At 43.6% G+C, this 23,687-nt stretch overlaps 1 protein-coding gene and 1 long non-coding RNA gene across 10 annotated transcripts in view; one reads left to right on the top strand and one right to left on the bottom strand.

The window, feature by feature from the left end:
* The first annotated feature begins 7,431 nt into the window (after positions 1-7,431).
* LOC134480927 (uncharacterized) lies at positions 7,432-10,702 on the top strand. Its single transcript, XR_010055969.1, has 2 exons — positions 7,432-7,845; positions 8,309-10,702. It is a non-coding gene; the product is annotated as an uncharacterized LOC134480927 (long non-coding RNA).
* A 2,797-nt stretch (positions 10,703-13,499) lies between these two features.
* Positions 13,500-23,687, bottom strand: part of Qtrt2 (queuine tRNA-ribosyltransferase accessory subunit 2) — a 30,788-nt gene continuing 20,600 nt past the window's right edge. For 4 of the 9 annotated variants that reach the window (XM_039088231.2, XM_008768759.4, XM_008768760.4 and 1 more), the window contains 4 exons: positions 21,103-21,341; positions 18,486-18,637; positions 16,946-17,063; positions 13,500-15,420 (listed from right to left, as the gene is read on the bottom strand). In XM_039088231.2, the coding sequence (XP_038944159.1) occupies positions 15,189-15,420; positions 16,946-17,063; positions 18,486-18,637; positions 21,103-21,341 (741 nt within the window). In that variant the 3' untranslated portion in view covers positions 13,500-15,188. Of the gene's footprint in view, positions 15,421-16,945; positions 17,064-18,372; positions 18,638-21,102; positions 21,342-23,687 lie in introns of those variants that run through there. The other 5 variants (XM_039088233.2, XM_008768761.4, XM_006248320.5 and 2 more) reach the window with 3 other exon arrangements.

The raw sequence follows: 23,687 nt of genomic DNA, 5'->3' as shown, positions 1-23,687 counted from the left end.
CTCCCTTATCTGAATTAAATATTCATGATAATAAGCAACCCTTAAAAATCAGAAGCAAAATGAAATGAATGAGTCTTGTGAATAGGGCTGATGGCTTAATCACACAGCAAGAAATCATTTCAAGTGATATTAAAAACACAGTAATTTCCACATCATCTCTGAGATGTGCACATCTCCAAAAAGAAAAAAAAAAGGATTATAAAGAACCTCCAAACTGTTATGATATCCTGCATCATTACTCACAAAATTGGCTTTGTTATAGGAACACTACTGCATATGTCTTCACGTATGGGAAAAACAAGATGAGCAACTACCCTGGTGCCATTAGGAAGAAAGGTTTTCAGTTAAAAAATAAGACACAAATGTGAAACCTGAAAATGTCATTAAAAAAAAACCAAAACTAAGGTCTATTTTGAATTTACAATTCTTTTTTCAGAATGTGTAGATTTTTTTTCGTCCAGTCCACTAAAAAGGGAAAAAAAGAAGAAGAAGAAAAAGAAAGCAGAAGGAAAAAAGCTGGAAGCAATTACAGTGAATGCAGTAATAAGCGCTCCTAGAACCAAGCATATGGACTCTAAAAGACATTTCCCAATAAAAGTAATGAGGGTTTCTTAGGAAAATGGTTGGTTCCAGATTGGAGACACGGATATAAATACGATCCTGGAACACAGTATCCTAGAGAGAGAGAGAGAAAAAGGAACAGCAGAAACCACTGGGATTACATCAAAGGGACTCAGAAGTCAGCAATGTGACCAATCCATCGACCAAAGCTGGACAATGTGAGGATCACAAAGGAAACTTAGAATGGTGTTTATAAGAAACTTTTAACTAATTATTAGAAACTTAATGCTGAGTGGGGGGCTGGAGGGACGATGGCTCAACCGCTATGAGTGTTTACTGCTCTTGCAGGGAAGCCAAGCTCAGTTCCCAGCACCTACAGCATTAGGCAGTTTATAATGGCCTGTTTATAATCCCACCTCCAGGGGGAATCTGATGCCCTCCTCTGGTTTCCATAGACACTGCACTCGCATCTGTCCCATCCCCCTAATACATATCATTTAAAATTAAAATAAAAACCCTTAAAATGCCAAACAGCTTTAACTGCAATTTACAAATTCGTTCAGTTTTAGGGGATGCCAAGGGACCAATTTATCCCTTTGAAAACTGATAAATATAAGAAGCAAGCACTCACCCTAAATAAGTTGACCCTCAGTATAAAAAGATTATTGACAAGAAAAATGTCATCTTTCCTTCAGAAATATCCCATTGAAAAGAATCCAGGGGCTGGAGAGATGGCTCAGTGGTTAAGAGCACTGACTGTTCTTCCAGAGGTCCTGAGTTCAAATCCCAGCAACCACATGGTGGCTCACAACCATCTGTAATGAGATCTGATGCCCTCCTCTGGTGTGTCTGAAGACAGCTCTAGTGCACTCATATATAATAAATAGATAGATAAATAAATAAATACATACATACATACATAAATACATAAATAAATCTTTAAAAAAAAAAAGAAAAATCCAGAAGGAAGAATATGCTGTCTCCCAGAAGACCCACCCCAGTCATTTGGGGCTGGCAGAACAGAGCATTGTGGCTCGAACATTTCTCCTTTACACTTCTAAAAGTTAGAAGAGCCAAGATCAGGAGGTCCACAAACACTGTGTCTGATGAGCATACTCTTACTGTTTTGCAGAGAGCCAGTGCATTAGTTACTCCCCCTCTCATTTACTTTAGAAGATGTTTTGCCTGCGTGTATGTATGTGCACCATGACTGCTGCCCACAGAGGTCACAAGAAGACAGTAGATCCCTGGAACTAGAGTTAGGGACGATGCGAGCCATTGAGAGCATGCTGGGAATGGACCATAGCCTCCAAGGGCAACAAGTGCCCTTCCCCGCTGAGCCATCTTCTCTGAGTTTACTTCCCATTGCTGAGCTTATGAAGGAATGAAGGGTTTATTTTGACTCAAATTTAAAAGTATGATCCTTTGTTGTAGGGTAGTCATGGCAGCTGGCAACATTATACACAAGTCAGGAAGTAGCTAGAGACAGATGCTATAGTTAGTCCTCTTTCTCTTTTTCATTCAGTGAAGCGTCCTGGATGGTGAAATGGTGCTGTCCACATTTAGCGTAGTCTTTCTACCTCAATTAACTCAATCTAGAAACTGTCTGACAAACCTGCAAAGGAGAATTTTGTTGGAATGGTAAGCCTAACAAGTTGTCAATCAAGATTAAAGATCCCAGCTACCCGTTGGGGTTAGTCTTGCGAGCCGTGCATTCAGAAGCCAAGTGCTGTGCCCGGGTCTAGACTGCAACCTGATTTTGGAGCACAGTGTTAACCAATGCACTATAAAGGATACTCTCCAATGATCTCTGATGGCTCAATAAAAGGCTGGACCCTATGACTAGACAGAGGTCAGGAGGCCAGGCCCTAGAATGAGTGAGGAGTCTTGAGAGAGTCCACAAGACAGAAGGAGGTGAGATGAAGAAGAAGGTCGGTTGCCAAGAGACAGGATGGACCATAAGCTCATGGCCAAGAGAAGCTTGTCCTAAGGACATACACAGAACAAAGCAAGCCAGGTGGGACGTACACAGCAAGTAACGCTGGGCATATGCCTAGCGTATAAATTAGAGTCTCTCAGAACCTGCCCAGTCTAGGCTTACAGCTTGTTGGTAAAAACACCAAGTTTCTGTTTCTCTTATTTGAGAGATAGATGGGAAAGAATGGGACGGAAAATTCCCAACAAAAATACTTTAACCACCACCTTCTTGCTAGACCCACATCAGAGAGAGCCAAGAGCCAGCCCTGAGCTCTCTCACAAACATTCGAATTCCATCAGGAGGGCTCCACTCTCACAAACAGACTGACACCCACTAACTCTCTGAAAGCCCCGCCTCCTAACACCACAGCATTGGTGCTAAAGAGTTTCATCTCATTTCCATTACCCTCTCTTCTTCTGCAAGCACTCCTGCTGGACACGTTCTTCTTTCTAACAAGCCCCTTCCTTGTTCCAAGCCATGTCTTTTGTCTGTGACCCACTTGGTTTATCAAGCATTGTATAAAAAGGAGCCATTTACTGGAGCGTGGGCAACTTATCAATGGCTTATGCCGTTGAGGAAAATGGCCAACACCCATTAAGTTCCAATAGCACCTCAGGGAGTAGAACCTCATAAACCCCTCCCCCACCAACGAAAGAACGTTGTGCAAGTAACTACGAGCTCATGAGTACAACAGCCATCACTTCTCCAGAGGACAGCACTTCACACCATCTGTCCCCTCTGGTTCTTTCTCATGCTGTTCCCTTGTCCCTCCTTCACAATGTCCCCTGAGGCACTACAGATGCCCGATTCAGAGACGAGCATTGCGGTAACCATTGCCCATTACAAATAGAAGCTTCTCTAGCCACCACCGAGAGCAGCATTAATCTATGGGTAGAAGCCTAAGTGTGTAGAAAGCAGTTTGAAGATGTGCATATTTAGCAAAACAGTTTCCCCCGGGGCCTAGGACCACCCCAACCATCTACTATTGACCAGGTTTTCAGCCGTGGGCATGAATTCCCACCTGTGGAGTGGGCCTCAAATTTAATCAGAAAGCATTTGGTTACCATCCTAACAATCTCGCTTGCTACTCCATTGTAGACACTTCTTGCTGGGCAGGTTGGCACTGGAGCTTTCAGAGTTCCCAGCTGGGTCAGACTCCAGATGACTTCTTTATCTATTACTATGAAAACCAGGCGGCAAGAAGAAACGTTTTCAGGTCAGTTCCAGCCTCATTTCTCTGTAGCCTGCGATTGAAGTGTGTGGTGTCTGTGGCAATGGGCTTTTACATCACTTCCGGTGGGCAATCAAGAACAACAGCAATGAAAGCTGGTGTGTAATGAAATGCTTTTTTAATCCCCACTTAGCTATGATATCAAAAGCAAAAACCCTGACACTGACACCTTCGAATTTTACCTACTCAGAAAATATGGGACCTAGTAAGAGGCAATGTTTATAGAATAAAAGTCAACTAATGCTATTGAGAAGGTTAACATCAAACAACAACTTTTAAAAATCGTTTTTATCTCCAAACAGATACTCCAAATATGACTTTTTTTTCTTTGAGCTAGTATCTTGTCCTTGGCTTCAAAAATCACTCCTCCCACCTATAAATAAATAAATAAATAAATAAATAAATAAATAAATAAATAATCAGGGGCTAGAGGCATGGCGTTGGTTAAGAACATTGGTTGCTCTTCCGGAGGATGTGGGTTCAATTTCCAGCACCCACATGAGGCTCACAATTATCTATAACTCCAGTTCCAGAATATATAATTCCTTCTTCTGACCTCACAGGCCCAGACAGGCATATGGTGCACAGGCATACATGTAGGCAAAACACGTAAAGAATCACAATAAATTCCGCTACGGTTACTCTAATCAATGCCCATGTCCTTGAAAAATTTACTCACAGCATTAATTATCTCAACATCCTCCTGAGACATGAACTTTTACGAAATTGTTTTGTTTGGTATCTGGGATTGAGCCCAAGGCCTTGTGCAGGTTACGTGTGTCCCTAACACTGAGATAAAAACTTCCAGTCTGAGAAAGACCACCTGTTCATTTGTGTGTGGGGGGGAGGGGTATGCGTGTGCTGTGTGTGTGTGTGTGTGTGTGTGTGTGTGTTGCGTGTGCAGGCACGTGCATTCCACAGTGCAAGTGTAGAGGTTGGAAGACAACTTTGGGAAGTCTGTTCTCACCTCTCACCTTGCTGCTGCAGGGTCTTTTCTCATTTCCACTGTGCAGTCAGTGCTTTGTGCTTCTTGGCCTAGGAGCGTCCTACACATTGCCTCATCTCCCAGGGGAAGACTAAGGGTGAGCGCTATGGCCTCCAGCGTTTTAACATAGGTTCTATGGATTAAACCCAGGTCTTGATCTGTCTCCTTAGTCCTAGATAATTTTTAGACATCTTGATTGGCACATATTGATTATGTATGGTAAATGGTTTTACTGTGACATTTTTGCACATATATAATGTGTTTTTCCTATTCTTCCCCGTTTCCCAGTTCTGACCTCTATTGCTCCTTCTGAGCCCTCTCTCTCCCCAACAGCTGCCCCTACTACACCCATGTCTTTAAATTGTCTGTAATGCAGTTCTTTCGTTCCCAGAAAAGGACTAGAGATAGTTAAACAACACTAAAAAACATTTTGATTTTCTTTATCTATAGATAACTGGCATCTAGACAGGGCATTTGTAGTTAGGATATGGTTCGCTAGGTTAAATGAGCAAATTAAAGCTTTCTATTTCTCCACAAAATGCATATAATTTTAGAATCTACTCCTGGTCTGTAAATTCTAGAAAGGCAAATGTGTTTTGCACAGTTTTTGTAATTTCATCTTGAGTGTCTAGACAATGCCTGACACTTCGTTGGAAGTTGTTCCGGCTTGAATATGAAAATGTCACTTCTCACCCCATCAGGCTCAGACATTTGAATCCGTGGTCACCAGCTGGGTGGCACTATTTTGGGAGGTTGTGGAAATTCATGGAGGGTGGGCCTAAGTGGGAGTCACTAGATGCAGGACTCTGAGGAGAACACTTGGTCTCTGGTTCCTGCCCAGCTGTCTCGTTCCCATCAACCATGAGGTAAGGCAGAGCAGGGAACTCTACCACACGATGCTGTTGCATGGTACCCTGCCTCTGGATACTCTCAGATGCGGGGCCAAGTGACCAGGAATAGGAATGGAATCCTCTGAAATCTTGGACCCCTATACATCTCTCTTGCCTCTCTATGTCAGGTCCTTGGGTCAAGTGATATAACCACTAATATAAAAGTGAGTACATTTCCCATGACTAGACAAATGTAAGAATGAGAGATGTCAGAGAGGGTTAAGAGGTACATATAAGGTAAGCAATAGACCTGCGCAAAGGTAGTGGAGAGCGAGTCCCTGACCAAGCTGTTGGTTTTTAAGACTGATTGGCTGGGACAAACTAAAAGAGCATTTGACAGGACCATAGGAATCACAGAGGATCAGCTCCTGATCAAAGCCAGAAACTCATAAAAGGTATGAAGAGGTAGCCATGATGGGGAGGGTTCAGGCCAGGGAAGTGTTTATGAGTTACCACTCATAAACGCACAGGAAAGGGATTGGCCTATACCATCTTTCTGGGCTGGACTTTGAGAAACGTGGCTTGCCCATAGTCTTAATAATGAGGCTTCCTCAAATGTATCTACAGTCCCACAGTCCCTGCATTTAAAAATCCCCGTTCCCCTGGGAGTTGGATAGGCTAAGAAGCTGCTAACTTAGCAACAGGAATGCAAGTAAGCCACCTAGTGTGTGACAGAGGTGCTGTTGGCTCAAAAAAATCTGGGTTATACAGGGCCAGAAGTGATGGGTTCGGGCGCAGGAAGGCTGAGGAGGAGAAGAAAACAACAAAAATAACAACAAAACCCTCAGGCTCTCCTCTGTCTTTTTTTCATTTCCTGTTGGAGCTTGGGTTACCCACCCTCTCTGTGTCTGCTTCTGCCTCAGTAAAATGAGGAGATCTTCTTCCACCATCAGTAACATTTCTTCTGCCTCTACAAATCACATTCTGTGTGTCACCAAAGAAACCTTATTCTGACAAGAGGGAGAACCACAATTTAAAAGGAGAACCCTTTTCTGCGATTTAAATGCCCCCTAGCCTTTCATTTATATGTAAATATGTGAGCTTTTGACCAAAATAAAATTATCTTCTTGGGGTCACTTGAAGTCCTTTCATTATCAAAATGAAGTACAGATTTCCGAGACTAAAAAGGGACTCGAGAGTGGTTACTAAGTCATCCTGACCTCTTCACTCTCTCTGGCCTTTGTTCTTAAAACAGAAAGGAAGTCTGTAGAAGAAAAAAAAAATACAGTTTAGGGATGCCAAAGAATGAAATGGGGGGAAATCTGAGCCTCTGCCTTGTGGTGCTGAGTTCAAATTCTGAATTCTCTGTTTCTCCTGGGGCAAGTCACTAAAGCTCTGTCTGTGAGCTTCAGCTCCTCTCCCGGGTACATGGGAGATCCAGAGCAGAGATTCTCAACCTTCCTAATGTTGCCACCCTCACTTCCTCCTGCTGTGGTAACCTCCAGCCATAAAATTACTTTTGTTTCTACTTCATAGCGGTAATTTTGTAACTGTTATGAATCATAATGTAAATAAATATCTGTGTTTTTCGATGGTCTTTGGCAACCCCTGTGAAGGGGTCTGAGAACTGCTTTACCAAGAGCAATAAAGTAGACAGTTAACACGCAGGAAGTATTCAAGTAGTTATAATGAAAGGGAAATGTGGCAAGCAATGAGTTAAGAGTAGAGAACATCCTAAAGACAGATGGAAAGAGAAAATTAGCCAGCTACTTCCTGTTTATCTCAGTGGACTTGCATATTACAAACAGCAAGCGTTTTGGAGGCAGGGAGCTAGGAAGTAGGAGTCTAATGAGAATACTCAGTAATGGTCTCCCCTCCCCACCCCCATTGCTTGGGGGAGCAGGAACAGGCTGAGGCCCTGAGCAGAGGGAGCACATGGCTAGAGCCTGTAACACGCAATGGAAGGAAGGCGGAAGAGAAGCCTTCCTTCCTCTTCTGAGAGTCTGAGTCCCCTGAAAAGTAGGTTTTTGTGGGCAGTGTGCTTCTTGGGCTGGACGCTGCCAAATGGGAAGAAGTGGATGAGAAAGTGGGAGGAAAGGAAAACCCACGGCAAGGGAGTAAAGCCAGGTTACAGGAGACCGAGAAACTCAGCTGCCCGTCTTAACTCTGGTGGGGATGGTACCTGGAGCCTTTGACAACTTTCCGCGTGGAAGATATGCTGGAAGACATCTGTGAGAGCTTAGACTAGCCCGGGGGACAGGTAAAACAACAGGAGGGAGAGAATGAGGGCAGGACGGATGGTTTCCTAGTTACATTTCCTCTCATAACACCCTGATTTAAAAGAAAGGGGTGGGGGTGGTTCTTTTGGTTCATGGTCTCAGTGCATTGTGGTGCAGTTAGAGCACTAGGAGCTTGAATCCGCTGGCCACACTGCTTCCAGTCAAGCAGTCCAGAGCTATGAATGGCTCTGTTTGTTTGTTGTTTGTTGGTTAGTTGGTTGGTTAATAAAGCCAAGGATCTGAGCCCAGGGAATGGCACCACCCACAGTGGGTAGGCCTTTGCACCTCAATTAACTTAATCACCATAATCCACCCTAGCCTACCCAGAAGTCCATCTCCCAGGTGCTTGTAGGTCTCAAGCTAACAAGTGACATTAGCAGTCACAGATGGGATAATCCCACCTTAACTCTGAGCTCATCATCAAATCGCATCCTCTCTCTGCAGTATCGTGTACCTATCCCTTCTGGATATTGCATTATTCATCCACGGAATAATTTTTCCATCTGGATTTGACTGGAAGACAAGAGCTATGCACATGGGCAAGGAGTTGAAGTGGAGAACTTGTGTGAATGAAGGAAAACAGATACTAAGTCTGGCTTTGGGCATATTGGATCTGTGGTACAGTGGCTGAATATTCAAGTGCAAAAATAAAGTAGAACTGATTTTTTTCTACATGACTGGAAGAGAATTAAAAAAAAAAAAAAAAAAAAACACCGTGAAATTGGAGAGTCTAACCAAAATCAGATAAAGAGTTTAGGAAAGAAAAAAAAAAAAAATTGAACACTCCGCCACTCTCTTCTTGTTTGATGTCTAATTACTATGTGGGAACAGAGTTTATTCACATCGTTTGTATTTTCTTCAGCTGGCATCGTGGGGAACAATAACTGGGATTGTGATGGAAATGTTATTTAAGTTTGCTAAATGAAAATAAAAATAAACGAGAAGGGAATAGAAAATGCTAGGAAATACGGGTAAATATTTTAGCTTGGGGGGGTGTGATTTGCAAAACTCTTAACTATCGTGTAATTGAATTCTGTGAAAGGATTTATGGGCAACGTGACTGATGTTGGGAGGATTCTAAGACAGTGTTTTAATTATTTGGAAGGGAAACAGGTCCTCAGAGGAAAGACCACCTTCCTATCCATCCATAAAAGTTAAAGGAAAACTTCACCAGACCACCAAGATTGCAGTTCATAGGCTTAAGGACTAAGGTCGCCTGAATTCCTTAGAAGAGTCCTGAAGACGCTGGCCCCGTTCCTCCATCACTGCTGTAGCGCTCATCCCTTCACCTTTTATTTATTTTCTCTCCCTTTGCTTCTTTTATCCCCTCTTCTTGTGCCTTTTGGATAGCAACTATAAAGCCATGGTTATGAAATGGCCATAAAACTTTATTTGAAGCAGAGATGATTATGTGGTTGGGGGGGGGGGGGAGGACTAAATATAAAGAAACAACTCTAAGTTGTTAAGAAAGAGAAGAAGACCGTTAACAGCAACATCTTGATCCTGTTAAGAGATGAGCTGAAGCCATCCAAAGCATGCAGGGAACAAGGTGATAATAAGAGAAAATGTGTTTCACAGACAAAGCAGCAGACAGCAGGGGAGAATTGCTCAGGGAGAAAGGTGAGCTCTTGGGAGAGGGTGCAGGAAGGACTTTAATCCTCTGAATCATACTGGTGGGAGCACGGGTGGCTATTTGAACTCCTCTGCAACTTCAGCGGGGCCTCGAAAAATTGGATCTTGAGGAAGGAGAACAAAAGAAAAGTTCACTGTGAGTTCCTTTCACCAGAGCAGGGGAAAATGCTTTGAGGTCAACTCTAAAAGGTGGTAATGTTAGGAAGTGGAACTGAATAACAGAAAAAACAGTAGTAATGATGACGTGTCAGGTCACTGGGAGCTCGCCTAGCATAACGTGGTCAACCACCATTGACCAGCTCATGCTGTGCGCAAATCCCAGCATGCACCGTGGTTCCCATCACCCCTAACCAGCATGGCAAGCTAAACTCTCAGGATAAGGCCTGGGCTGTTCCTGAGGATGTTTGCTCACTTGACAAATAATTGGGTTCTCCATGTGCCTGCCAGGGCTAACGCTGGGAGGTGTAGCTAGATGCTTAATGTGATTGGACCAGCTGGTTCTGAAAGGCCAGAAAATGAATCCTAGAAAATGGATGCTGACCCTGGAAGGACACAGGCCTAATCCAAACCAGGAGTGTTGATGCAAAGAGAGCCAACATGGTAACCAGAAAAAACGTGTGCGTGCTCAAGTCCTCATGAGCAGGGTGCCATACATTGTAGTCTGGATGCTAATGAGACTGGAATGTTGGAAGGTAATTAGGTCACTAGGACATGATGGTACAGTCCCATGAATGGGCTTAGTGTCCTTATAAAAGAGACCCCAGAGAGCTCTCTAGTTTTTTCCCTATTGTATGAACACATAAGACAACCTCTTAGGAATCCAGAAGAGAATTCCATATGTGACAGTCTATATTCCAAATAGATTAACATAGAACATGATTTTTTTATTTATGTTTTTTGTGTGGAGATTTTGGCCAAGGACTGTATCTTTGAACACCTAGCTTAACAGTACCAGAACCCAACTATGTTGCCATACTGACCTCAAGACTTCTGGCCTCCAGACAATGAGGAAGAAACTTGTTTATAAACCATCCAATCTCTGGTTCTTTGTTATAGCATAGCGGCCTAGGTAGACCAGGGTGTCCTTAAGAGGAAAGAATGGCAGCTGCTAGGCTTTCATTCTTTTTTTTTTTTTTTGGTTTTTTTTTTTTTTTTTTTTTTCGGAGCTGGGGACCGAACCCAGGGCCTTGCGCTTCCTAGGTAAGCGCTCTACCACTAAGCTAAATCCCCAGCCCCTAGGCTTTCATTCTTAAGACCTAAAGCTACCCACGGAATAGGTTGAGCAAAGGTGATTTGTTCCTTTCTGGGGATGGGGCAATGGAGAACAAGGCCTGAGGACCTGATATGAGTGATCTTCTGCACTCTGAGAAGATAGGATTTCACGTACTCCAGACGGACCCAGAGTTCATTATGTAGCTGAAGGTGACCTTGAACTTGTGATAACTCCTGTCTTCACCTTCAGAGTGCTGGAGTTATAGGTTCGGGCCACTGTGTTCCATTTTATGAGGTGCTGGGATGGAGGCCCCATATCTGTCAGGCAAGCACTTGATTAAGTGAACTACATCGCCACTCCCCACCACCCACAAGTGTACACAAGGGTTAATCTCTTCTCTAAAAAAAATATGCATTTGCATAGGTACATTGTTGGGTCTAGGAACGGCAGTGTGAGGGTGGAGGCGAGAGGACAACTTTGTGGAGCCAGTTTTCTCCTTCCACCTTCCTGTGAGTCCTGGTGACTGAATTCAGGTCGCCAAGCTTTGTGCAGCAAGTGCAACCGCTAAGCCATCTTGCATGCACACCATGCATGCATGTACACACACATGGGGGATGGGAGGGGGAGGAAGGAACGGAGGGGGGGAGAGAGAGATGCTGACGCCACCTTCGTAGATTTTAAGCCACAGCTTGCAAATTAGGCACCTCTAAATTAAGTTCAGAGAGCAAAGTACTCTTTTAATTGCTGCAACATTTAAAAAGTGTGAGGACCCAGATTTTTGGCTTCTCTTGAAAGACTGAGATATGTGGCAACACTGGGTTCAGCAGCAATTAGCAAGATGTGGGTAGCAGCTGCGATGCCTAGATGGCCACCTGCTCTCCAGCTTGGTCACCTCTACCACGTCCATTTGAGCGTACATTTAACTTGTCCAAATTAGGGCACTTCTGAGGGCGAAGAGGTGCCACTAATCATTACCTGGACCACAGGCATACACCATGACTGTTAGAGCCAATAAGGACACATGACTTCCCTGTTCCATTGCTTGTATTAAACTCGCTTCAGTTCTCTTTTCACCCTGTTATTCGGGATTTGTCTTCTAAATCGTAACCTAATGAAGAAAAGAGGCATTAAGTATAACATGAAGAAGTGAAATCAAAGCTATTCAAGTGTTCCAGTTCAATATTGGAAATAAGCAGCAGGGCTGGCGGGGTGGCTCAGGGGCTCCCAAGCCTGATGACCTGGGTTGGAGCCCTGGAACCCTTGTGGTAGAAGGAGAGCCAACGCCCACACGCTGTCCTCTGACCTGCACACTCGTGCTGTGTCGGGTGCTGTGTGTGCGCAGGGCTGCTCCATGTGTTAAGTGTGACCTTCTAGGTTCCCTGACCTACACACACAGCACTGCCAGTTTTAATAAGCTGAAAGCCCACAGTGACAAGCAGGACTAATCAAACTGTAGGGAGCATCCCGTTTCTAATCAGGGAGGCACAGGGTGGTCATTTAACTCCGTTTTTCAGCCTCATGCTGTCTCCATAGGAAAATAATTCCTGATAAGATAGTTGCTTTCCCTTCTGGCCTAGACCCTTTGATGATCTTTGTTTGAACTTTTTATTAAATGGCTTTAATTATAGTATTGGCTCTAAAAATTGGTTTCTCTTTACTTGGCTCCAGAGAATAACACGGTGTCTCTATCCTCAGAATTGTAAGAACCCTCAGTCTCCCACTGACCACTGCATTCGTTTGAGATAATCAGTCTCAACCCTCTTCAGCCATCTTGTGGGTGTGGCTCGCTGAGGGATACTGACTGACAGTTCGTTTTGAACAGGTATAGGCACTAGCGTGGTGCTGTGGACACATCTATCAGGCCAACTCTCCCCACTGGGGTAGTCCCATCAAGTCAGTCTTGATTCTTTCAGTACCTTCACCTCAAAGCAAGTCAAAACAACATGGAGGGAGGCTGAGGAGGGAGAGTTTGAATTGGGGTCTTGCTCTGAGGCCCAGGCTGGTCCTGAACTCATCATCTTTCCATTCCCATCTCTCAAGTGCTGGAGTTCCATGCAGGTGCCACCCCGCCTGTCTACTCAAAGGAATTTGCTGCAGTAGTGAACAGTTGTGCTTTACCTATAGGAAGCTAGAACTTAACCTGGAAGCTGAGAAGTGACATAGTTTTCGGTAGACTTTCAGGCAGGCTAAAGTACTTTTGTTTTTTACTAAGTTTCAGTTAACAACACGGGGATAAACAGCTCCTCTAACAGGCTTCAAAGGTCAATGAGCTATGGGACCATTTGCTAAATCGTCTGCCACAGTGCTCCAAAGGGGGTACGGGGATGATTCAGCAAGTAAAGGCCAAACCTGACAGCCTGTGTTTGATCCTAGAACCCACATGGAGGAGAGAACTCCAACCTAGCAGGGACCCATGCCTTTAATCCCAGCACTTGGGATGCAGAGACTGGTAGGGCTCTGTGAGTTCCAAGACAGCCAGGACTACATAGAGAAACCCCACCTCGAAGAGGAAAAGAGAAGAACCCAAAACCTACTGCAGAGACCGTGAACTGACGTTTACTATGCACTAGCATAGCTTTTATTCACTATCTATATAAAGCAGAGAGGCAGGTAATCTATATTGAATAACAACATTCCTTTAAATTCAACATTAAAATTCTTTATAAACACAAATGATGAAATCTGAAGCAAATTTCTTGCCATGGGAAATCTTTAGGACAGTCTCTGTGCCACGGAATTTAATACTTTAGTAGATGTGTACTGTCATTTACAAAAAACAATACACAGTGGTTTGTTTTTTTAATTAAAAATGTTTATTGCTTGTTAGCCTTCATACATTTACAACATAAAAGGAAAGAATCTTTTCAAATGTGCTAATAAGAAAAAGACCCAGGGAATTGAACAACGTTTAACAGAATTTTCAGTGTTTTAGACATAAATAAAACTCATAAATTTATATGGGATTTTAGATATTTACTAATAATCCTTCAATAATAGGTTTGGTCTTGACCAAGAATAAAACATATAAACAAGTACAAAACACATTCCCATGGATCACTGAGAACAGAAACTATCTGTACGTCTGCATTCTATGACTCCCTTGCATTCATTGAGAAGTCATACCACAAAAAGGACAAACAACGTTGGATCTCCAACACATAAAAATGCAGTTACTACATAATTACTGTACACGATGTTCAGTAATGTCCTCTATAAATTAAAAACCAATAAAATATAAGAAACACATTTCTTATACCTACAAAAATGAATCTTTTAAAATGCATTATTTTTATAAAAACTACATATACGTACATGTATGTTTTATGTACTCCTTAGAAAAATTGATAAATATAGAAAGATACATTAAAAAAAAAGCCCTATCATGCCACCAACAAAAATACACAATTACAGAGAACCCAAGAGGGACAACCAGCCTCAGGTCTGTAGAAGGTTGATTCACCCACCAATCACTTCAAGATCCACAGGACAAACTATAGCTGCATAAAAACCAAACAAAAAACCAAACCAAAAAAAAAAAAAAAAAAAAAAAAAGAAGGGGAGAGAGAGAGGGAAAGGGTCAGGCCGGCAGTGACTAGTAGAGAAGGGTGAAAGGCATGACGGAGATGGTCAACATTTTGCTTCCACCTACCATGCCTGTCCCCGTTTACTATCAGGGAACCGGCACAGAAAGGTAGAAAAGGCAGGATTAGCCTGAGCTTACGGCTGAGTGGAATGGAATCTGCTGTCAGGCCAGGATTCTAGCCACATAAACACACAGCAAAGGAATCTCCCCCTAGTGACAGAGCTAGACACACAGTCTATGAGCCTGGGCAGGTCATGCTGGATCTGCACCAGGCAGAGCAGCCAGGCAGTATTTGGTTCCTAACAGGCAAGCACAGCGGCTCTCAGAAGACAAGTTCACAGAGCCTTGTAGCCAAATGAAGTTAACAGATCACGAAAGCATGACTTGGGCCCCATAGTCTTTGGAGAGATGAGCATGGTTGAGGCAGGAGAGCCCTTCTGAGTGACTGTCCTGCTGTGGTAGCCCTGAAGACAAAGGTATGCCCCAAAGCCCCTGACAGCATGAGGAGAAACAAACAAAAACCTGTAGAATCAGCTAGACTTCTCTAGGAAATAGCTGTGCCTCCAGCTATGACAGTCATCTCTACTAGGGCCTCACTCAGGTCTCATCCATCCTCAGTGGTTTCTAGAACCTCAAATCCTTTCAAGTCTCTCTCATATCAAATATTTTTGTCTTCAACTAAAGGAATTTACCCACTAGCAGAATAAACCTAGAAAAATGTAAAGTCACAGTTCTGATCGATCTGGTCCAGGAAAGCTGCAGAAGGCCTTCCTCCACACTCCTGTGGGTGCACTCCTGTGGGGCAGATGCTCTTCAGTCCCACCACAACTGCTGAAAGCTCAGATCTCTGCCACTTCACTGTTTCCAAAGATGGGACAGGTTTGTCTTTCCAGTTCTCAGGACATCTGTCTGCGGATGAGCTCTTTCAGCTGTGCCAGCGTGTCACTCTTTAGTGCCTCTCGGATGGAGCAGAAAAACCGGAAGTAGTGCTCGAAGTTGTGCATCATCAGCAGGACACTGGCCAGCAGCTCGTTGGTCACCAGCAGATGGTGGACGTATGCACGAGTGTGGTTCGTACAGCAGTAACAGGAGCACCCTCTTACGAGAGGCTGAAAGTCTTCCTGGTACCTGAAAGACGTCAAAGTGAACCAGGAAGTGAAAACTATCTGAAGTCTAGAACCCAGGCTACCCACTCTACCAACGGCAATAACAGCCCGAGGCTCAAGGGGTGCTGGGACAGACACAACTCACAAGTCTGGGGCTAAGAAATTCACAGTGGTCACTCATCTGCCCAGAGCATGTCCAGAGAGTGGAAAGGCACATGATACTAGGAAACGCTCTTCTGGAAAATGATGCTTCTCTCCCACTCATAAGTACTAGTGTCAGCAGCCATGGCGGTTACAAAGCTCGCACATCTGCACTGTCCTAGCCAATCTGCACATCTTCTCTTGGAGACAGACGACGACTGTATACTCAGAGAAGGTCTTGGGGGAAGCCTTGCCTGGGGGCTAGAGTCTGGGCTTTATAACAACTTGGCTGGCCTGTACACAGCTCCCATGCATGCGTTTCTCATTATTACTAGAGAGGCTAACAGCCTACCTCACTGTATCATAAGGATCCTTAACCCTGATGGCTGCACACTAAATCCTATTTTTGTGTTACCTTTATCACCTATTAAGGTATGTGACTTTTCTGAGGTCACAGAGTCAAATGCAGTACTAGGATTTGTCCCCAAAGCTTCAACCTAGTACTAAGAATAAGCATACTACAATTTCCAATTAGAGCTGCAATTCAAAAGCTAGTTTAGTAGTCAACATTTATATTACCCTGATATTTGTCAACTTTCAAAACAATATTAAATGGTGTAGATATGACCACTTCAGATGCACAATCAAGGGACAACAGGCTGAAAATAGGAAGTATGAGCTTCATACTCTTTCCTAAGTTCTCAGGTCTGCACCATTATTAGACAGCCATGAACAAGTCAGAAGCCCTGGAATATCTCCTTATATAAACCAAACACAGCAGTGTTGTACGCACAGAGAAACCACGCTCTGAGACTGATGGATTCCACCTTTGGTCAAATGCAGAGTTACAAGACAGCTCGGTTCAGCCTTTGTTTTGTTTGGTTTTGAGACAAGACTTCCTATATAGCTCCAACAGGCCTGAACTTGCTATGCAGCTCAGGCTGGTCTCAAACTCACAGACCTCCCTGCCTCTGCCTAAGTACTGGGATTAAAGGTGTACCCACCATGCCCTCTTAGTTCATCCTGATTCATAACCTGTATAGTCAAGGCAACTTAAGCTCTCCTCAATGTACAAGCTCCACTGTCTCTGACTTTGCAAAACTTACTTTGTTCTGCCCTCATTAAAAGTGGTAAGACTAAAAGCATTCAGCAATGGAGTGGTCTCTTTCTGACAGCTTTTCTAAAGCAACAGTTATCTAGCTTAACGTCCTGACAAGACAAAGTACCCAGAGGCATCCGCAGAGGAAAAAAAGGTTTTCTGGAACCATATTTGAGGAGACCTAAGTAATGTCCAACTATAAATATTTTACAAAGTCATAAACTGAAAAGGGAACAGTTACATAAACTTAAGACAGATTGAAATTAAAAAGTCAGAAATCAAAGCCTAAACTTAAAAAATGTCTTACTTTTTCTCCTTCAGATTGATTTCAAATGATGTCATCTCTTGGTTGCACCCAGTTGCTTCCATTTTCTTTATTTGATCCAAACATTTTATTTCTTCTTGGATTCCATTTTGTTGCAGTACTGAAGAAAAACCAATAAAAAGTCTTGAATTAAAATCAGATAAGGAGTGAACACTAGAAAAACTTTATTCTAGTTATAATTTCACAACCTCTAACCCTGTAACTCCATTCTTAGAATTATCCTAAGGAAATCACCTAAGAAAAAATAAATAGCAGTACATTTTTGGCTGGTCAAGATACTTATCTACACCACCAAGATATCTGATGAAATCTAACAGAGTCCAAGCTAATCCAAGTACATGACATATAATCTTGTCATAAAAGAACGATTAAAACCAAGGGGGGTTATCACTATGACTTATCACAATGGACATGCAAATAAACCGGGCTTCATGACAGCCCATAGTCCAATAGATTAATGTAGAACATGGTTCTAACTTATGCCTTGTGTGGAAATTGGCCAAAGAACCCACACCATACCCTTGAGCTCCTTGAGTAGTGGAGGAACTCCCTTAACTGTGTGAGGAAGACCAGGGAACTAGGTCTCCAGAAAAGAAATAACAGCACTCAGTGTGGACCCAGCTAGGCAGACGGTTCTAGAAGGGTAACTTTAGTAAGTGCTGTGGAACTGTCTCCACAAATCGTGTGCTGAGATGGTGCATAATGAAGCCTTGCATTTTGGAAAATCCTCGTCACTTAGGGGAAGAGCTGACAATTTTCTTTAAAATCTTCACTAGGTAACATTCCACTGACTTTATAGTACACAGAGACACGATTAAAGAGCTGTAAAGAAAGTGAGAGAAGCAAAAGGAAGCCCTCCTCTGCAAGCTGGAGGGAAGACTGTGCAGACCACACATCCCTGAAGACAGAACTGGCCGGTAGTCTGTGTCTCAGGTCCCTTTCCTCCACCATTTGTGTGTCAGAATCTGACACTGCTTATCTTGACTTTCAAATAACTAAACATTAAAAGAAAATGGCAATGCTTCAAAGCAATATTAGCAGAAGAAAGTAGCTTTTATATCTCAGTATGAAAAAAACAACCCAGAAAAGCAAAAGGCAACAACACAAGGACCCGACGACAGTGAGTCTCCCTGTGAGTTAATTGCATGGGGTTTGCAAAAGGGAGACAAGAACTCTTTTGTGGATAAAAACAAACTGACTTTTACTAAGCTGTTCAAAGGTTTCCTTTCCTTAGATTTTCATCACAATTCACTCTGAATTTTCTTTTTGTCAGGCTGTGAACAGAGGAGGTCTTGTTTTTGTTCACCATAAAAATCACATCCTAATACTGATGACCTGTGCATACAGTATTGAGTGCCTTGCCCTAGGTGGCAACATCCCAGGATCACAAAGAAGAAATCAAGATTGACCTTTATGAAAGGCTGGTGCTATGTGTATACATTTCAGTCTTGTGACTTGGAGAAGATTCATAGGAAAAAGGAGAAATCAAAGATCAGGGTTAGGTAAACTTCAGAAGACCCACATGTCTCCTCAGGATTCAGCTGGCAATCAAAGGTGAAAGTCAGGGCACAGCCCCGCTCGGTCACTTGATATGGGAAAAAACTCTCAAACAAGTCCACTCCCCTTTCAATACACTCGAGCACTTCATCTGGCCGGCTGACACCACAGATGAGCCTGTAAAAACAACAACGGGACAGCAACATGAGGCAGTGGCCAGGACGAAGGCAGAGGATGCTTCCCAGGCAACAGGATATTAAACACAACCACAGAAACGACAGTGAGCGCCCAAGCTCAGGGTGGCAGGCGTGGGCCGAGGCGTGAGGCAGGGCTCAGGGCTTGACACCTGGGCTGGCTGGTTACTGAGCCGCTGTGTTGCTTTGGGAAGCTCCTTTACGTCTGGATTCTCATCCTCTCACTTCAAAACAGAATGACCGAGATTTCCACAGACTCATCAGGACAGGCAGGTGAAAGCGAACGGTGTGTTACTTAAATACTTTCCATTCCCATCTCTGATCCGCCTCCACGGTCACAGACTCCACTTTACAACCCATCTAAACACCACACAGACGTTTTTAAAAGAAAACAACTTGCTTCATTTCACTATCAATTCCCCCGCCCTTTACTGCATTTTGCAGACTCATTGAATAGTTCTTCTTGCTCTCAGAATCCAGGATCTAAGAATCTAGCTGGCTTTCTTCGTATTTTCTTTGTTAACGAGAAGTCTGCACTAGGAAATGAAATGGTGTCTGCCGAGGCAAGGGCTAAGGCATCTGGGAGCATTAATAACTTCCCAGCAGGTTTTGCCATGAAAACAAGACATGGAGAGGGACATGGTCAGGACTGCCTGGCTACAAGTCTTTATTTTCAACATTTGTTTTTCTACCCATAGCCCTTTCTATGAATTAGAGGAGAAAGCCTTCATACTTTCTGATTCTTTAGAGGAGTTTTTTAAAGGACTTATGTAATATTAAACAAGCGGAACCCTTAAGTGTATGCCAGCTTTCCTGACTACAGCTTCCTTCAATTCCTGTGAGGTTTTAGAACTCCACTCCAACCGAGGCTGGCATCTCTACTTAGAGAAAAACAATCCCAGCTTTCAAATTCAGAAAGAGACATCTGTGAACACTTAGCACAAGAAAGTCCAGAAAATGACTCCAGAAGCTCATGCTGAGTTGTTCATCTGTAGCCCAGTGAATGGGCACAGGAAAAGGATGACACAATGCTGTGTGTGTGTGTGTGTGTGTGTGTGTGTGTGTGTGTGTGTGTGTGTGTGTGTGAGAGAGAGAGAGAGAGAGAGAGAGAGAGAGAGAGAGGATGCGAGACCCTGTTCTAGGGATCTTCACACCCAGTGTGCACCAAGTGTGACTCTCTATGCTCTCTCTAAGATACATGTACTTCACTGCATGTAATTATGTCTGACTTTTAAAAAGTAGTAAGATTTCACATGTCCTGTCTAACAATAGCCCTTGAGAACAAAGTAGCATCTCAGAGCCGAGTTTCTCAATATATCACAGGTAAAAAGGCGAGAATATTCACATTAAGGATAAAAGACTGAAAATCTTTTTTTTGACATATAATATTATATGTATTTTCCTAAACAATGTCTTTTGGATTTTGTGTACACTATGAAAGGAGTAAATGTAGCCAAGTAACAAATGTGTTATCTCACACAATTACCCTTTTTCTGGTAACAACACTTAATTCCCATTCTGTTCAGTTTTCAATACAACATCATCATCACGAACCACAGTCATCAGACTATACAAGAAACCCACTGAGTGTGGTCCTCCCTTTGACTATAATGATCCCTCTTTGACCAACAGCTGGCACCCTGCTTGCTCCCACTCTTCCCAGTCTTCAAGGAGATGGATTTCAGGTTCCATAAGGGTGAGCTCACACAGGGGCTCTTTCTGTGCCAGGCTGGCTCTGCTTACACAAAGCTGTGACTGCATCCCCAGCACTGTATAAACCAGGAGCTATGGCACATGCTTGCAATCCCAGCTCTCCAGAGGCAGAGGCTGGAGGTCCATAGCAAGTTTGAGGCCAGCCTGGAATACACGAGGCTCCACAGAAGTATAAACAGATTAAGAAAAGAATGCTTAAGTACCAGTGTGATAGCCACTGCTCTGAAATCCAGAATTTAGGGATCATCTCTTGTTGCCATTGTAGTACTCTAAGATAAATGTAAACAAAAGAACCAACCCCACTAGTCCCACCAATTAAACGAGTAAACAAAGCAATACCACTCACTCACTACCTGTCACCAAAGCAGACTCTTGAAGGTTATTAACAGAGTATACCCTCATCCCACTCGGCACCTCGGATACCCACATACTGGATTTACACTAGCATGCAGCATGACTCTACTCTCGTCTCCAGCCACCATGTTATCACAAGTAAAAAGCTGTATTTTATTTGGCTCAAGAATGAGAGCACAGAAGGTAACATTTGCCCTCAGTTATGAGGATCAAATAAACTAATCCGTGCCAATTATCCCCTCTACACTCTGAAACCAGGAGAGCAGCCTCGATGGAAATTTCCCAACTGGCCAAGAGTAAGACAGGAAGGACATAGTCAAGACACGGAAAAGACACCCCGAGGAGTCCCTGCACCACACTGTCACCAGCACCTCTGCCCACCTCCCATGAGGCTGGCCTGCATCCCAATCCAGCACTGGCCTTGGTTTGTCCTCCGGCAGCTCGGCAGTGACTGATGACAGCAAGTGCAGCCTGGTTTCTGTGACTGCTGGACCCCCTTGGAAGCCGTCCAGAAGGAAGCCCCCCACGGGCCGCTTGGCTGTCTCTCGCGCCGACCTCAACCTCTCTTCCGTCACATCTCCACCTTCAATCACTCCAATGATCACGCTTTTCTGAAGGACCTGAGAGAAGGAAGAATTGAATGCTCTTAACCCCTGTGAGAACCTGAGACTTGCTGTTGGCATGAACTTTGCATGGAAGTCCAGTGGACAGAAAGGGCTCATGGACGGTGCTACAGATAAAATGTCTACGAGAATGGTGTACCCAAAGAACTGTTAAGGCTCTGAAGAACTTACTGTAAAAACAACATGTTCGGGCTGGAGAGATGGTTCAGTGGTTATGAGCCCCAACTGCTCTTCCAGAGGTCTTGAGTTCAAATCCCAGCAACCACATGGTGACTCACAACCATCTGTAAAGGGACCTGATGCCCTCTTCTGGCATGTGGGTGTATATGCAGCAGAGTACTCATATATTAAATACATTTTAAAAATATAGGCAAAAGACGAAAAAAATCCCAATATGTTCTACGTCTGCCGTAAACTAAATGTTCTCTGAGAAGGTACAAAAGAAAAAAGCTTTAGTTTGAAAAACTCACCAGGTCTGCTTGAGGTAACCTCCACATCTCTCAGCTACAGGTAATGTTAGGAACTTAGAGACAGTCGAGCTATGGGAACTGGACTATACATCTTGTAAAAAATAAAAATTTCTGGGGTTGGGGATTTAGCTCAGTGGTAGAACGCTTGCCTAGCAAGCGCAAGGCCCTGGGTTCGGTCCCCAGCTCTGAAAAAAAGAAAAGAAAAAAAAAATTCTGCCCCCATCTTCAAAGAACCAAATTTGATAAAACTAGTACCTAAACATAAAAAATAGATACGAACATTAGAGACTATTGGATTTTTAACTTTTTATTGTCTGTGTATAAAGAGGGCTTCCCTAGGCAAGCCAGAGGCTCAGGAGAACGGTTGACCGAATAAACAGAAGACCTCAGACCTTCTCAGGGTATGGCATGCAACACACCATAACAGAGGCAAAGAACTTATTCTTTGAAGGAATAAATTGCTATACAACAGAAAAAGCTCCAGAAAGTTCTTTTTGAAAACATGACACCTCTCACCCCAAGAAAGAAAAAACCTAAAAGAATGAAACTCAGAAAAATAAATGTGGGTGCTCTGCACACATAGAGCCACCGAGTCACTTGAGATGAAACCCAGGCAGGAAGCAATGAGATCCTCACCTCAGCAGCAAACCACTTAACAGAGATGCCGCAGAGTCAAAAGCGTGGGGAAATAACATCTCTATATCCAGACAACCAGAGCAAAGATGACTCTGGCTCTTAGGAGGTGGTGGTGGTTTGAATGGGATGTCCTCCATAACTCTCAGGCACCTGAGTGCCTGGTTCACACTTAGTGGCTGTTTGGGAAGGGCTGGGAAGTGCGGCCCTGTTGGAGGAAGTGTGTCACTGGCAGTGGGTTTAAAGCTTCAAAGCCCATGCCAACCCAGTGTGTTCTCACTGCCCCGTTTGCACATCGATTCCTGTTCTCAGTCGGCTCTGCCCCCATCATGGAGCTCTGAAACAGTAAGGCCAGTTAAATGCTTCTCGTGTGAGCTGCCTTAGGGATGTTTGTTACAGCAGCAGAAACTGTAAGGGCAGTGTTTATCAAAATGCTGACACTTTTATCTTTGAGCCATAAAATTTCTCTAACAAGCTCTCTTATAAATCTATAGATTCATATGTATCAAGGCATGCTTACAAAGATGTTCAGAATAATGAAAATCCTAATTGAGAGATTAAAGTACAAACTGCACAGCTTCCCAAGCAGCTGCATTAAAAAGAACAAAAGAGAAATACTATGGAGGCATGGGTGTGGAACACATGATTACATTCATGTAGGCAGACATGCATGGCTATGAACTAAATATACAGAGGTGACTGTAAAAATGACCCTTGCAGGAGACACACAGATCACAAGAGGCTCTATGGGGAAGGAGTCTGGGGGCTGTGAGGGGCTCCTTAACGTAAACACAGGACCGGCAGACCATTTGCCTTGTTGAGTGTAGGATAATTTAGGGATTAGGGATTAGAAATTATGGCTAAGGATAGGGTACAGGCAGCTGCCCTAATCTTGGTAAGGGTAACAGACCCTGGGCTAAGGCAGTGGTGGTGTGATAAAGAGGAAAGGCGACATTTGACAGCAGGACAGGGGAAGGCTCAACACTACTGGTTTAGAAGTCCAAGGAGATGGTGCCCAAAGCAAAGCCAGGAAATAATTCCAAAACAGTGAAGGATGTGATTATTCCGTTCAGAGTACTCTGAGTATCACTGGGACACGCAAATGCTGACTTTTAGCCACTATACAAACAGCAAGTTTGATACAAGCCAGAGTGCCCACGCTTCAGTAGATGCCAAGCAGGAGGCCATCACATCCCTCTCTCGATTCCACAGCCTACATGGCCAACACATCACTCTCCTC

This window comes from Rattus norvegicus, chromosome 11 (genome assembly GCF_036323735.1).
Source record: "Rattus norvegicus strain BN/NHsdMcwi chromosome 11, GRCr8, whole genome shotgun sequence".
NCBI lineage: Eukaryota > Metazoa > Chordata > Mammalia > Rodentia > Muridae > Rattus > Rattus norvegicus.
The sequence above is the reverse complement of the archived record's forward strand: the minus strand, read 5'-3'. Positions and strand labels throughout refer to the sequence as shown.